Genomic DNA, 16,766 nt, shown 5'->3' with positions numbered 1-16,766 from the left:
CAAGCTCATCTTTGATGATACCAGCCCAAACCAGTACTCCACCACCACCTTGCTGGCGTCTGAGTCGGACTGGAGCTCCCTGCACTTTACCAATCCAGCCACGGGCTCTTCCATCTGGCCCATCAAGACTCACTCTCATTTCAGCAGTCCATAAAACCTTAGAAAAATCTTTCTTGAGATATTTATTGGCACATTCTTGACGTTGCAGCTTGTGTGTCTTGTTCAGTGGTCATCGTCTTTTAGCCTTTCTTACCTTGGCCATGTCTCTGGGTATTGCACACCTTGTGCTTTTGGGCACCCCAGTGATGTTGCAGCTCTGAAATATGGCCAATCTTGTGGCAAGTGGCATCTTGGCAGCTGCACGCTTAACTTTTCTCAGTTCATGGGCAGTTATTTTGCACCTTTGTTTTTCCACACGCTTCTTTTGTTTGATGATCACGCTTCAGAAGCTTTGCAACTTTAAGAGTGCTGCATCCCTCTGCTAGATATCTCTCTATTTTGGACTTTTCAGAGTCTGTCAAATCCTTCTTTTGGCCCATTTTGACAAAGAAAAGGAAATTGACTAATAATTATGCACACCTGATATAGAGTGTTGATGTCATTAGACCACACACCTTCTCATTACAGAGTTGTACATTACCTAATATGCCTAATCTGTAGTAGGCTTTCGAGCCTATACAACTTGGAGTAAGACAACATGCATAAAGAGGATGATGTGGTCCAAATACTCATTTGCCTAATAATTCTGCACTCCCGGGATGTGTTAGACACATAACAAGTGTATACACATGATAATGATTGATTAATAAGCAAAAAAAAAATGTTATTTATTTGGTAACGTTATTTTAAATCCAAATTTTTTTTTATTATATCCTAACAGTATCAGGAAAGATGAGGAGGCAGACCGCGCTCATAAAGACAACCCACCAGAGGATCCAGGCAAATCAGCGCCAGATCCGCTACCTTATTCAGCAAAATGTGCTGCTGGAGCAGCAGCAATTAAAAAATATAGAGAAGCTGGAGCGCCTTCAGAAGCTCAATCAGAGTTATATCTGAAATTATGTTTTTATTAATAAATATTATTTTTTGGAAATGTTTCATTTCTTTTTGAGATAGATTTGTAGGTTTTTCAACACATCTAACTTAACATCAAACAAATCAACATCAACACATTTAACTTCATAATAAGCAAAAACATTTTATACTATTATTTTATTTAACAGTAACCTAGGACAAACTAAAGCACACGACACAGACACGACGAACACAAAATAAACAGTTGAAAAATGAACATAACAAAAGCAACAATATATATATATATACAAAGAGAGAGAGAGGGAGAGCAAGAAAGAGAGAGAATGCAGATGAGCTCTTGCAGACAGCCCAATGGTTGCAGTATAAATGCCGCAAAACAGTGTTTAACATAAGGTTCATTGTTATAGTTACACTTGCTGTTTAGATCCGGTCTGGTAGCTTGTAGCGGAGGCTGTTGGTGGATCCGCTGTGCCAGAGAGGTCATGAAGCTTTACTCAGCATGGAGGCAGCAGCAGGAGTATTAAAATATAATATAACTAGACAATGCATTTCCTGAGGAAAATGCGAGTGGGAATGCTGAATAGCTTAATTGGTGAGCCCCTTGCCAAAGACATTCACCATAACCACTACACTATCTTTAGGACACACAGCTTCTTTCTCTATCTGCAAAGTATAGCGTATGCTGACTTCCTGGTCGCCCCTCCCCCCTCAATAGGTTTCCCCTCCCCCCCAGGTCAGTGAGGAGGAATATTGCACTGAGGTCAGGAAAGTGATTTATAGAAAGAAATAACATTACAAACGCTTTTAATTCACAGATCTAATACATGATTTAAGCCTCCAAACAAAGCTTAATAAATCCTCAAACGTACATGCAATTGATACAACGACTACACCGTTTGAAATACACGGCCCTTGTAAACGCATCGATATGAAATTTATGTAGATAAACTTAAAAATGTGGCCATGTCTGCGATTTAGAAAAGAGCGTCTTTGTGAGTTCTGCAGCAACATTTTTTAGATAATTTAACATGAGAGTCTATGAGACATAATTTCTGGCTGTTGCTCCAATAACTAAAACTAAAATACGTATCGCAGACTTGATCACATTGCCATAAACCAGACAAGCATAGCTACGTTTTGATATAAAAATTGTGTATGAAAAGTAGATCTTGTGGGCGTGAGACCAATTTGTTTCCCCTTTTTGTAAAGATATTTTTAATTACAAAGATCTAGAATGTTAAGGTCACATGACAGACTCTAAATCCCCTCCATAGGATTACATTATAACCTATCGCATTTTTGTGAAAAATTCGCAAAACGTAAATTGCGTTTTCACCAAAAAATTGTAAACGCTAACGATCTGAAAAGTCATAGCCGGATAGCTAAATATTTTGTGACCGCTTTACAGTTTTTTCAGTGTCTGTAAGTGAAAGTATGAAGTAGCTGAAACTTTTGGCAGGGCATGTGAATTCAAAGGGGAAAAGGATGTTCTCATTGACTTCAATGTTAAAAAAAGGGTCTTAAAAGCTAAAAATTTATAAAAGTGTAAAAAGTAGGAAAAAACTTGAACAAGTCCCATCATTTGCTGAAAGAGACGAACATTTTTACAGTTGAATGGTCTCAATAGCTGAAAGTATGCCGAAGTTACGCAGAACCAAAAAACGTAAGGAATAATAAGATTACTAAATTTACGGATATCAATACTGGAAATGTTTATTAAAGCATTCACACTAATTAAGATTAATACATTTACGGGTATCCATACTAGGAATGCTTATTAAAGCATTCCCACTAAGTATCACACAGGCACGATTTACAAGCAGTAGTGGTAATAGTAATACATAGCATAAAAACACTTGGGGAATACTTTACAGCATCAGTAGTGGTCATAATAGTCAATAGTGTACCAAAAAATTGGGACACAGGTGTCTTGACTGAGCTGTAATAGTAGTAGTAGACATTGACAATACAGTGTCAAATCACTCGGGCAAGAGGTGCCATGATGAACAGCAGTCTTAATAAGAGTATATAGGGTGTGAAATAACTGCTGACATAGGTGTCTTGACTGGGCAGCAGAAGCAGCAGTAGTAGTATTAACAGTAGTAGTTGATACAGAGTCATATCACATGGGCAGGAGGTGCCATGATGTACAGCAGTCTTAATAAGAGTATATAGGGTGTGAAATAACTGCTGACATAGGTGTCTTGACTGGGCAGCAGAAGCAGCAGTAGCAGTATTAACAGTAGTAGTTGATACAGAGTCATATCACATGGGCAGGAGGTGCCATGATGTACAGCAGTCTTAATAAGAGTATATAGGGTGTGAAATAACTGCTGACATAGGTGTCTTGACTGGGCAGCAGAAGCAGTAGTAGTAGTATTAACAGTAGTACTTGATACAGAGTCATATCACATGGGCAGGAGGTGCCATGATGTACAGCAGTCTTAATAAGAGTATATAGGGTGTGAAATAACTGCTGACATAGGTGTCTTGACTGGGCAGCAGAAGCAGCAGCAGTAGTATTAACAGTAGTACTTGATACAGAGTCATATCACATGGGCAGGAGGTGCCATGATGTACAGCAGTCTTAATAAGAGTATATAGGGTGTGAAATAACTGCTGACATAGGTGTCTTGACTGGGCAGCAGAAGCAGTAGTAGTAGTATTAACAGTAGTACTTGATACAGAGTCATATCACATGGGCAGGAGGTGCCATGATGTACAGCAGTCTTAATAAGAGTATATAGGGTGTGAAATAACTGCTGACATAGGTGTCTTGACTGGGCAGCAGAAGCAGCAGTAGTAGTATTAACAGTAGTAGTTGATACAGAGTCATATCACATGGGCAGGAGGTGCCATGATGTACAGCAGTCTTAATAAGAGTATATAGGGTGTGAAATAACTGCTGACATAGGTGTCTTGACTGGGCAGCAGCAGCAGCAGAAGCAGCAGTAGTAGTATTAACAGTAGTAGTTGATACAGAGTCATATCACATGAGCAGGAGGTGCCATGATGAACAGCAGTAGGAATAGGAGTATATAGAGTGTCAAATAACTGCTGACATAGGTGTCTTGACTGGGCAGCAGCAGCAGCAGAAGCAGCAGTAGTAGTATTAACAGTAGTAGTTGATACAGAGTCATATCACATGAGCAGGAGGTGCCATGATGAACAGCAGTAGGAATAGGAGTATATAGAGTGTCAAATAACTGCTGACATAGGTGTATTGACTGGGCGGCAGCAGCAACAGCAGAAGCAGCAGTAGTAGTATTAACAGTAGTAGTTGATACAGAGTCATATCACATGGGCAGGAGTTGCCATGATGTACAGCAGTCTTAATAAGAGTATATAGAGTGTGAAACAACTGCTGACATAGGTGTATTGACTGGGCGGCAGCAGCAGCAGAAGCAGCAGTAGTAGTATTAACAGTAGTACTTGATACAGAGTCATATCACATGGGCAGGAGGTGCCATGATGAACAGCAGTAGGAATAAGAGTATATAGAGTGTTAAACAACTGCTGACATAGGTGTATTGACTGGGCGGCAGCAGCAGCTGAAGCAGCAGTAGTAGTATTAACAGTAGTAGTTGATACAGAGTCATATCACATGGGCAGGAGTTGCCATGATGTACAGCAGTCTTAATAAGAGTATATAGGGTGTGAAATAACTGCTGACATAATTGTCTTGACTGATCCAAAGGAGTCATGGGAGAAAATCATGTGGTCAGATTAGACTATAATATAATTTTTTGATCATAATTTCACTAACCGTGTTCGGAGGAAGAATAATGATGAGTACCATGCCAAGAACGCCATCCCTAATGTGAAGCATGGGGGTGGTAGCATCATGCTTTGGTGGTGTTTTTCTGCACATGGGACAGGGTGACTGCACTGTATTAAGGAGAGGATGACCGGGGCCATGTATTGCAAGATTTTGGGCAACAACCTCCTTCCCTGAGTTAGAGCTTTGAAGATGGGTCGAGGCTGGGTCTTCCAACATGAGAATGACCCAAAGCACACAGCCAGGATAACCAAGGATTGGCTCTGTAAGGAGCATATCAAGGTTCTGGCGTGGCCTAGCCAGTCTCCAGACCTAAACCCAATAGAGAATCTTTGGAGGGAGCTCAAACTCCGTGTTTCTCAGCGATAGCCCAGAAACATGACTGATGTAGAGAAGATCTGTGTGGAGGAGTGGGCCAAAATCCCTCCTCCAGTGTGTGCAAAGCTGGTGTAAAACTACAAGAAATGTTTGACCGCTGTAATTGCAAAGAAAGCCTACTGTACCAAATATTAACATTGATTTTCTCTGATGTTGAAATAGTTATATTCAGCACTGTAAATACATCAGGTCCGGGGCTTCATCAGGGAATGCATGGCAAGGGACCCTTCAGCGCCCTGAACCGACGACGGGTGCCAGAAAGTCACCGCCGATCCAGGACTCATTCATCTTTATGAATGTGAGTCTGTCCACGGAGTCTGTGGACAGACGGGTCCTCTTGTCCGTGACCACCCCACCTGCCGCGCTGAATGTCCGCTCAGATAGTACGCTGGAGGGGGGGCAAGACAATAACTCCAGCGCATACTGAGCGAGCTCGCGGCAGGTGTCCAATCTGGCAACCCAGTACTCCATGGGGTCGTCGGTGCTCATACTGTCAGAAGCACCGACGGACGCCATGTAGTCTGCCACCATGTGGGCCAGCCGCTGGTGGTGACTGCTGCTGCTGGTGGTGGTACTGGGTCGCTCGGTTTGGAAGAACATCCTCATCTCTTCCAGCCACCTGCTGGGTGAGATGAGGGGGGACAACTGGAGGCCGGGGAGTTGCCTGCTCCAACCGTCTGACAATGGCTGCCTGCAGTTCCTCCATCCGGTGCTGCCTCCGGCTGGCTGGGATGAACTGCTCCAGTTTCCCCTTGCACCTGGGATCCAAAAGGGTGGCCATCCAGAAATCATCCCTCGTCTTGATGGTCTTAACCCGGGGGTCCCTCCTGAGGCATCTCAGCATGTGGGCAGCCATGGGGAAGAGCACAGCCCGCTGTGACTCCTCAATGCTGGCCAGGTGAATGAGGTGCGACTCTTCATCCCTGAGGCGCTGCTGGTCAAACTCAGACATGCCCAACCCCCGGACTATCGGTGCCCCCAACACCGGCTCTCCCTCCTGACCAGGCCCTGACTCCGGGACGACACCAGCAACCACCTCCTCCTCCTCTTCATCATCATCCTCCTCCTCCTCGTCCTGGCCCTGGTCTCGGTGGAGCATTGCTGACTCCTCCTGCTCCACCAAGGCACTCTCCCCAGCCTCGAGCAGGCGATCTAGTGTCCTCTCCAGCATGAACAGTATTGGCAGCACGCTATTGAGGCCAATTTGCTCACTGCTGACCATCTTGGTCGCCTGCTCGAAGGAGGACAACACTTGGCAGACCTGGTTTATCTGCCCCCACTCCGCACAGGCGATGAAAGGGAGTTGTGGTGAAGCCCTCTCAGTGCCTAGTTCCATCAGGTACTCCCTCACCGCCCTTTGCTGCTCCCACAACCTCTTCAGCATGTGGAGGGTGGAGTTCCACCGCGTCACACTGTCCACAATCAGCCTGTGAAGGGGCAGATTGTACTTCCGCTGCAATTTGGACAGGGACGCGGTAGCGGTTGGGGAGCGCCTGAAGTGGCTGGCAATCCTACGCGCCTTTGCCACAATGTCACTCAACCCTGGATAAGTGCGCAGGAACTTCTGCACCACCAGGTTGAGGACATGTGCCAGACAGGGCACGTGGGTCAGACTGCCAGCATGGAGGGCGGCGAGTAGGTTGCTGCCGTTATCGCAGACAACCATACCTGGCTGGAGCCTTCGGGGTGTCAGCCACTTCTGGACCTGAGCCTGAAGTGCTTTCAGCACTTCTTCTCCAGTGTGTCTCCGGTCCCCTAAACTAACAAGCTGGAGCACGGCCTGACAGCGCACGTGCCCCACACTTGAGTAGCTACGGGGGCGCTTGCTGGGAGGCTCAGCAGCTGCGGAGACAGTGGCTTGAGGGAGACCAGCAGTTCTCCCCTGGACACCCCGGGGCGGCACCACAAGATCGGTTGCCGCCGATCCCTCACCGACGCCTCGGAGGGAAACCCAATGGGCCGTGAAGCTGATGTAGCGTCCCTGCCCATGCCTGCTGGTCCAGCCATCCATTGTCAGATGAACCCTGTCGCTGACAGCGTGATCCAGCGACAGGGTTACATTCTGCACAATGTGCTGGTGTAGGGCAGGGACACCAGTCCTGGCAAAGAAATGACGGCTGGGGACACGCCATTGGGGTTGGGCCTGCTCCAACATCTGCCTGAAGGGGTTGCTGTCAACTATGTTGAAGGGCAGCAGATGTTGGGCAATAACCCTTGCCAGGAGCCCATTGAGGGAACGCACACGTCGGTCTCCAGGGGGGAAGGGAGTGGTGCGGTCAAAGGCGTCTGAAATCGACGCCTGGCGCCGGACGGCAGTGCGGGACACAGACGTGGAGGGTGCTGTGGAAGTAGAGGTCTGGCTGCCGGTACCAGTACCTCTACTAGAGGGAGCGGGGGGGCATGACCTGCTGGAAAGAGATGAAGATGTGGCAGGGGCTGCTGTACCCTGCTCACTTGTGGTGGTGGCGCTGCTACCACCACCACGCTTCATCTCGTCATACAACGCCCAGTGGTTTATCCTCAGGTGCTGGTTCAGGGCTGTGGTACCCACCCGAGCCAAACACTTCCCTCTCTTCACCCTCACTTTACAAATCCGGCAGATGGCCACGGTAGGGTTGTCTGCCACCAGGGTAAAGTAATTCCAGACAGGTGACTTCAGCACCGCCCTCCTGTCAGATGGGGTGACGCTTACTTGCACCTGTTGGGACTCGGTGCGCACAGGTGGAGCTGCCTGCTGCTGCTGCTGCTGCTGCTGCTGCTGCTCCTCCTCCTGACACCTCCTGCTGCCATCACCAGTGGAGACCCTGACGATGGTCTCCCTGGTGGTGACCTGGCGCACCGTTTCACCAGGGTGCCTACCTTCACCGTCGTCACTGACGTAGTGAGCCGACGCGTCAGATGGCAACCATGATGGGTCACCCTCTTCGCCCCCAGAGATGTCAGACCAAGGGCTGAGATGTGTTGGTCTGAGGGAACCACCTGACATGGAGCCTCTAGCCTGGCTCCGCTGTCCCCTCACCCACGCCTGGGTCTGACTAGGTGCTGCTGTTTCCTGCACCAAAACAGCAGCACCAGTTTGAAGGGATGTCTCTGGGATACTGCCAGCAGGTATCCCATCCTCCTCATCCATCCCTTCAAAAAGGTCCTGACCATCAGGACAGAGCTGGAGGTCTGCCTGATGCATGGCCTCCCCCAAGAGATCCCTCTCACTGTCGCTGTCGAACAGTAAGATGCTGGACTCTTGGGGGCTGGGGGGGGGGTAGTACAGGCACCGGTGTAATGGTGGTACTACTGTGAGTCGGGACCGACGACTCAGTGGCACTGCTGTGCCCCATGTAGTCCACCACTACTTGAGCCTGAGATGGCAATATCGGGCGGCTGCCCGATGGGAAGAACTCCCGGATCAGGCGTACTCCCCTTGCACCCGATCCTCTACCACTAGTAGGGGCACGAGAGGTACCCCGTGCTGGCAGCGATCCAGCACTGGGAGTAACTCCCCTACCCCTGCTGCCACGGCCACGGATGCCGCTCATTATTGCTGATATGTGTGTGGGGGGGTAAACTTTATTGGGGGGGGAAAATGTGAACAAAATGTGTTTTTGTGTATTTTTTACAAGACAGGCACGCAGACAAAGACGTACACAGACAGCTACTAAACTATAAGAAAAGTAGTACACCAGACAAGGACTACAAAATTAAAGAAAAAAAAAAAAGCACTAAACAAACACTAACTTATTTTTTTTTTTTTTTTTTTTTAAACACAAAACACAGACACTAAACACACACTAAGCTAAGCTAGATGAAATAAATGTACACTAACAGTGTGTACACTTACTACACAAAATTTAACTAAACTGAACACAAAACTTAGCTTTTATAAAAGCTCTTTAGGGAAAACTAAACAAAATGTGAACTGAGATGCCTATCAAATATCACTGAACAGCGAACCTGCAAGATCTAACAGTAACACAAGATGAACAAAACTTAGCTTTTAGAAAAGCTCTTTTATAAAGCTCAGCAAAATGTGTTCTGAAATCTCTTGCAAATATCACTGAACAGCGAGGATTGCAGGATCAAACAGTAACACAAATGAAAAAAACAGCACAAAACAGCACAAAACGTAGCTTTGAAAAAAGCTCTTGGGTCTATTGCTTTGAAAAAAGCAGTTGATATACTGGAAAAGATCCACTGGAATCACTAAATAGCAATGCTGGTGATGATCTAAATCAATCAAGAACAAAGACACAGGAAACCAGGAACACAGAAACAGCCTCCACACTCTATAGCCAACTTCTGAATCTGCAATGAAATGGTGCTGGGAGTGAGCTTATATAATGTCCATGCAGGCAGGTTCCTATTGGTTGCTAACCTCTGACGAGTGTGGAAGGAGAACTCTGATTGGCTCTGATGCAAAAGGGCGGAGCAAATAATCGCGCAATATTCCTATTGCCGAATATTCGCATTGCGAATATTCGGCAATATAAAATGATCGCTTCAGCTACTCGGCCCAATGGCTCTAATCATACCAGCAATGCTTTCAGACGTCTATGGAGATCACTAGGATGTGATCTGTTTTAAAAATGAAACTGTAAAAATCGCTCTGATGCGGAAGATCGGGGCGAGGAAAATAATCGCGCGATATTGCGTTTGCCGAATAATCGCATTGCGATCTTTCTGGAAAATTCAATGAACGCTTCAGCTACTCGGCCCAGGGTCTCTAATGATACCAGCAATGCTTTTAGACGTCGATGGAGATATCTAGGATGTGATCTGATTCAAAAAAAAAATTGTAAAAAATCGAATATTCGGAATTGCGAATATTCACCGCGAATTTCGAAATATAGCGCGATTTCTCGAATATGCTATATTCGAGTCGAATATTCGCAATGCAAATATTCGTGAGCAACACTAGTCTCCGCCTAGCCCAATTCACTTCCCACTGTCTGTAAGGGAGATCCTATTCGTGTTAGCCTGGCCCTCAAGAACTGGACTTACACCTTATCGTAAATATATATGATGAGGATTCAACCTCAAGTGTAGAGCTTTAAGAACAGTTTCACTCTCCACATTTAAGAGCTTTCCCTGCCCACTTTTATTTAAAGAAATTCCTTTTGAGGCCCCATACACACGAGAGGATTTATCCGCAGATACGGTCCAGCGGACCGTATCCGCGGATAAATCCTCTCGAGGATTTCAGAGGATTTCTATGCGATGGCGTGTACACACCATCGCATTGAAATCCGCGCTGAAATCCTCTGCCGATGACGTGTCGCGCCGTCGCCGCTATTATGACGCGGCGACGGGCGCGACGCTGTCATATAAGGAATTCCACGCATGCGTCAAATCATTACGACGCGTGCGGGGAATCCCTTTAGACGGATGGATCCGGTAAGTCTGTACAGACGAGCGGATCCATCCGTTGGAATGGATTCCAGCAGATGGATTTGTTGTGCATGTCAGCAAATATCCATCTGCTGGAAATCCATCCCAGGGGAGATTTCTCTGCGGATAAATATCCGTTGGCGTGTACACACCATAGGATCTATCCGCAGAAACCCATTTGATGGGATTTATCTGCGGATAGATTCTATGGTGTGTATGGGGCCTTACAGAAAAAGTTTGTACATGAAGGGGTTTTTAGCGTCGTAATGATACAACAGAAATTGTTCAGCCCCCTGGCTATCTGGATGGCATAGTCCCTGAGCCCATCTCTGCACAGACTCACTACTTAATCTCACTTGATCTCATGTCTAACAAAATGGCCAGCTTGGGCTGTACAGGCTCCTGTCTATTCTTTATTTATTTTTTTCCACCTCAGAGAACTCTATCAGGAAACGTAATCAATTTTGCGTTCATTCGCTGTCTCCATCTTAGTTCACATCATAGTAGAAAATTGCTTCATAGCTTTGTTTATTACATGCATATGTATAAAAATAAAAGATCCTATTCCAGCCCCGGAATAGGAATACAAAAATGCAAAGGGTGCTTAAATTGCTAGGTTATTAAGCGTTCACCCACCCTAAACCAGCCCCCAAAACCACTCCCCCCCCAACCCGCCCTCCTCTCTCCTAACATCCTGGCTCCTGTCTATTCGAACACTGTCTCTCTCAGGTGACATCCTGGTAGATTGCCTCTCCTAGAGGCCAGAACAGACACTCCCCCATTGGCTGTTCACTGATTCACTGCTCATGTAGCAGCTTGTCCCACTGAACCCCTAAACTATAGTTAGCACCCATATTAAAACATTGGTTTCTGCCAATCCACTGATTAAGGGCCAAAGAGTTCATGCTGCCTAATACTCTAATAAGTCTCCAGACTCCAGAACCCATTGCAGGATTTACCAATCCTGGAGAAAACCACAAAGCCATTTTTTTTTGGGGTAGTACAGTGGCTTCGTGCTTAGCAATTCAGGCTGGCAGCACTAGGGTTATCAGTTTGAATCCCAACCACGACACTACCTGCATGGTATTGATTGCATGTTCCCCCTGTGCATGCATAAATTTCCTCAGGGTACTTTGGTTTCCTCCCACACTACAAAGACAAGCTTTTAAGCCTAGTACACACGACCGGTTTTCCTGCCAGGAAAACTGCGGGGAGAGCTTTTGGCCGGGAAAACCGTCCGTGTGTATGCTTCCTAGCAGTTTTCCCAAAAGGAAAACTGCCGGGAATCCTGGCGGGAAAATAGAGAACCTGCTCTTTATTTTCCAGCCGGGATTGCCGGTGGTTTGAAACCCGGCAGTTTTCCTATGGGAAAACACTGTAAGGGAGCATACACACGGCCGGGATTCCCGGCCAAAGCTCTGCCCACAGTTTTCCCGAAGGGAAAACCTATTGTGTATACACAGGGAAAGTTAACGTGCAGGTTCTCGGTTTTCCCGTCGGAATTCCTATCGGACTTTATACCGCCGGGAATCCCGGTCGTGTGTACAGGGCTTTAGATTAATTGGCTCCTGTCTAAATTGGTCTTAGTATGTGTATGTATGAATGTGAGTTAGGGATCTTAGACTGTAAGCTCATTGAGGGCAGGGACTGATGTGAAAATACAATATATATGTAAAGTACTATATACAGCAAATACCTCTACCTATTGTATATAAAAAAAATTGCACTATATAAATACCAGTAACAAAAAAAAAATCATTCTCCTCTCAAAACACACATGCAGGGGCTTTTCAACCTGAATAGCTGACAACCCTTGGTAACATCTAACCCTTCTCACACTGTTACATAATCCTGTGTTGTCAGATGAACACATATGACACTTCTTATTACTGTGTCCTGCCTAAGTCTGGGTCATTTTATTGTTTTGTAGATTTATCAGTGTCCCACGGGACGAGAATAATGGTTGTTAACGGCGTCTCTCATTCTATACTCAGCTTACAAAAGACACTTGAGTAGATTAATATCTCTGGGCATTGGACATGCAGTGACAATGCCATAACCCTGTGAAGGGAACACACATATAAATAGTTGCAGGGGCTAGCATTTGTCACGGCTTCCTGCTTAGGTTCAGATAGAGTGCAATTTCAGGGGATAAGTGACAAATTCTTAAGCTGCTAATACTGTGTAGGAAGCAGTGACAAATGTACATGAAAATGTAACCACAGTCAAAGTATTTTTTTCTTTTTTCATTTTGGATACAATGGGGGCAGATTAGAAGCCCTGTCAGGTTTTTACTGCTGTGTAGAACTTTGTTAGAGTGATTTCCTCTTACTTACACCCAGAGCCTTTTACCAAACAGCAAGTGAAGGAAACTCTCCAATGGCGATTTACAGTAGACAGAAGTAAAATGTTTTTTTTTTGTTAAAGTGATACTAAAGTCTCATTTTATTTTAGATAAAAATAATAAACATGTTATACTTACTGTATATGCTCTGTGAAGTGGGTCCCTCTTCCATGCTCCTGGCCCCTCCCTGTTGAGTTCTCCCACAGAAAGCAGCTTGCTATGGGGGCCCCAAGCTGAGCCACAGCTCCCTGTGTCCATGCAGACATGGAGCTGCGGCCCGGCCTCGTTCTTTTTCTCTCCTTATTGGCTGACTGACTTTGACAGCAGCAAGAGCCAATGGCGCTGTGCTGGTGTCTCTGCCAATGAGCAGGGGAGTCCTGAGCAGCTGAGACACTCCTGCAACATTTCTGGATAGAGATGGGCTCAGGTAAGTATAGTTGGGCTGCTGTACACAGAAGTTATTTTAATCTTAATGCATAGAATGCATTAAGATAAAAAACCTTCTGCCATTACAACCACTTTAAGTAGAGGAATTGTGCCCATTATATGCAGCCACTTGTGCCAATCATACGCAGCCACTTGTGCCCATTAAATGCCGCTACTTGTGCCCATCATATGCAGCCACTCATGCACATAAGTTGCTGCCACTTGTGCCCATCATATGCAGCCACTTATGCCCATCATATGCAGCCACTTGTGCCCATCAAATGCCGCAACTGGTGCCCAAAAAATGCTGCCACCTGTGCCCATCAAATGCCGCCACCTGTGCTCATCAAATTATGCCACCTGTGCCCATCAAATACCACCACTTGTGCCTATCAAATGCCGCCACTGTGACACCCAGCCCGCCCCCTGTGTGCCCGGCATAGAATGCATTAAGATAAAAAACCTACCTTTACAACCATTTTAAGTAGAGGAACTGTGCCCATCATATGCAGCCACTTATGCCCGTCATATGCAGCCACTTGTGCCCATCATATGAAGCCAATTGTGCCCATAAAATGCCGCCACTTGTGCCCATAAAATGCTGCCACTTGTGGCTATAATATGCAGCCACTTGTGCCCATTAAATGCAGCCACTTGTCCCCATCAAATGCCGCCACTGTGACCCCCAGCCCGCCCCCTGTCTGCCCGGCACTTACTCCATCTTAGTGGCGGGTCAGGCAGTGGGTGACGGCAGCGAGTTGTGGGATGGCTCCTGTGTCGTCCATGCTACCCCCTCCTCTCTTCTTTGGTCTGCTAGGTGTCCAATCGGGGCACCTGTGCCTTCAGCCAATCAGGTGACGGGTATCAGACCCACGCTATCTGACTGGCAGAGAGATGGTTCAGTGTTAGAAAAGCAAATATTCATTTGCTTTTTTAACACATCTGGGTAGACTGCGAGCACAATGCTCTGCACTCCAAGTCCACCTTTTTTGAAGCCTATGGCTCTAATCAGGTACTTCAGAAAAACACCCCCGCCGCTGGAATTCAGGTGCCCGGCATCCAAAAAAGGGGCTGGACGCCTGAATAGTGGGTGGCAGCGGCAGCCATGAATAGATTCATGCTATGCATGAATCTATCCATTAGTCATAGAGGGGGGTGGTTGGAGAGAGGGGGCCCCTGTTAGATCCCCTGACAGAATTTTTATTGTCTGTTTCCCTGATGCAGCTTTACCCTTATTTCCGCTCTTGAAAACGTTTGTACTCAAAACAGAAAATGAGGGGAAATTGCTCTGACAAAGCTCTGGATAGCAGTAAAACCTGACAAGGTTACTAACCGCTCCCCACTTTATCCAAATAAAAATGGTGATGGACATAAAGGCCAGTGCTAGGAATAATTGCCATTGCTAACCTCCTCCTGAAAATGCTAATTGCCTGGCTACCCCTGACAGTAATATTTCGAGAGATTGACCTGGAACAAACATGCAGACTGAGGTCAAAACCCATAATATGCATACGTATTGCAATACTGAAGGCACTGCATGAGCATGACAGTTAAACAACTAGCATATTTATCAGCAGAGGTTAGCAAGAGATCTTTCCACATTTTCTTATTAAATATAAGCAGTCAGTGACTTGTGTTTCAAGCGATACCTACTTAAAGCGGAGTTCCACCCAAAAGTGGAACTTCCATTCATCTGTCTCCACATTTGCCATCTTTCGAGGGGAGGGGAAAAAAAACAGAGTTGGTAGTCTGAGCCCTCTGTATGCAAGCCAAGGATTCAAGTTCAAATAAGTCTTGAATACAAATGTACAATATGGTATATGGACATATTTATTGATGAGTGTCTCTGTTTTCCAGGCTGGGAAGTGGACGCTGGAAATACTGAAGGCATCGATCCTGAGGTTCTCATTTCCCTTTCTGCACCCAAGAGATGTGCCATCCAATTTTCTGGGAAACATCACTTTGTGGCAGGGAGGTTCCTGCCCTATGATATACAGAAGAAATTTGAATTGAACATACCAAAGTATTCTGAGACAGACTGTGTGGTGGAGATTTAGAATGAAAAATCCGTTTTTAAATCTGTCAATAAATGTGTACATTTTCTGTATTGTACTGAGTACAGTGTTTTTAGTGATGTGGGAAACTGAATTGTCTTTGAAAAGCTTGCATCTCTCTGTCAAGGGAAAATGTTAATGGTTATAGGTAGGGTTGTCCCGATACCACTTTTTTAAGACCGAGTACAAGTACCGATACTTTTTTTTAAGTACTCGCCAATACCGATTACCGATACTTTTTTTAATGTCATGTGACAGCTTCTGGACTAAACTGTTGATTGTTTAAAAAGTTAATAGCTTCCATGGCAGCACACTGGTTGGAATATAATCAATGCTAAAAAATCAAACAAAAGGACTGAAACAATCACCTGTTCACTGTTACACTAAAAAAATGAAAAACTGACTTCTAGACTGGTGCACCAAAAGAGACAGAAAACCATGGATTGACTTCTTCCCAATCAAGGGTCTGCCGTGGGAAGACACTCCTATCAAAACACCAGATCTCAAACCATCCACCACAATTACCATTGCCAAAACCCACTTCAAAAGAACCATTTTTACCTCCAACTCCTATTTCAATTATACTGATGGTGAGATTTCCACTCCTACCTTACAGCCTGACTGATCCCCAATTATGTAAGCTAATCAAGAAAGGTCAATTCCATCTAATTTAATTCAGCCATCAGAATAGAGATAAATATAAAATGTTACGTCCCCAGCGACCTTTTGGGTGTAAAGCAACTAGACAGTATAATATGGTTCAGAACAATCTGTCTGCGTCTAAGTCCTACGATGGGAAGTGTAGGTTCAGGACAGCACTATACAAGGAAGTTCACCTTCAGGTAACATCAAATGCATGCTACGTCCAGGATAGTGAGATCACTGTCAGTAAAATTCCTGCCAACGGCATTGCCCGATCCGATACCTGGGAGAGAGAGGCAGCGTGTAATGCCTGTGTCCCTGTATAATGCTCAGACAGCAGCCATCCAGTGTACAAAAGCCGCGCCTCCTCCTTGTCCGTGATAGGGGAACTCAGTTTCCCAGCAGTGAGTTAGTGTTCCGCCTATCACGGACATCCTCTTATCCTCGTCCATGGGATGAGGATGAGAGGGTGTCCGTGATAGGCAGAACACTGACTCACTTGCTAGGAGTGTTCCCCTATCACAGACGAGGAGGAGGCGCGGCTTTTATACACTGGATGGCTGCCGTCTGAGCATTTTTTACGGGCACAGGCATTACACGCTGCCTCTCTCTCTCCCAGGTATCGGATCAGGCATCGGGAGGATTTGCACGAGTACAAGTACTCAGCAACAGGGCCAAGGTTAAACATTTGAAATGGGGCCCAGAGTTCCACCTGTTAGCTGGAAAA

The 16,766-nt window shown here is 45.8% G+C and overlaps 1 protein-coding gene across 1 annotated transcript in view; it reads left to right on the top strand.

Annotated features, from left to right (window-relative positions):
- YJEFN3 (YjeF N-terminal domain containing 3) overlaps positions 1–15,450 on the top strand; it is a 181,531-nt gene extending 166,081 nt beyond the window's left edge. Inside the window, exon 6 of the mRNA XM_040320561.1 lies at positions 15,201–15,450. Within this exon, the coding sequence (XP_040176495.1) occupies positions 15,201–15,400 (200 nt within the window). The 3' untranslated portion in view covers positions 15,401–15,450. The remainder of the gene's footprint in view (positions 1–15,200) is intronic.
- The last annotated feature ends 1,316 nt before the right edge of the window (positions 15,451–16,766 follow it).

The sequence above is a fragment of the Rana temporaria genome, chromosome 1 (assembly GCF_905171775.1).
Source record: "Rana temporaria chromosome 1, aRanTem1.1, whole genome shotgun sequence".
In the NCBI taxonomy this organism is placed as follows: domain Eukaryota; kingdom Metazoa; phylum Chordata; class Amphibia; order Anura; family Ranidae; genus Rana; species Rana temporaria.
The sequence above is the reverse complement of the archived record's forward strand: the minus strand, read 5'-3'. Positions and strand labels throughout refer to the sequence as shown.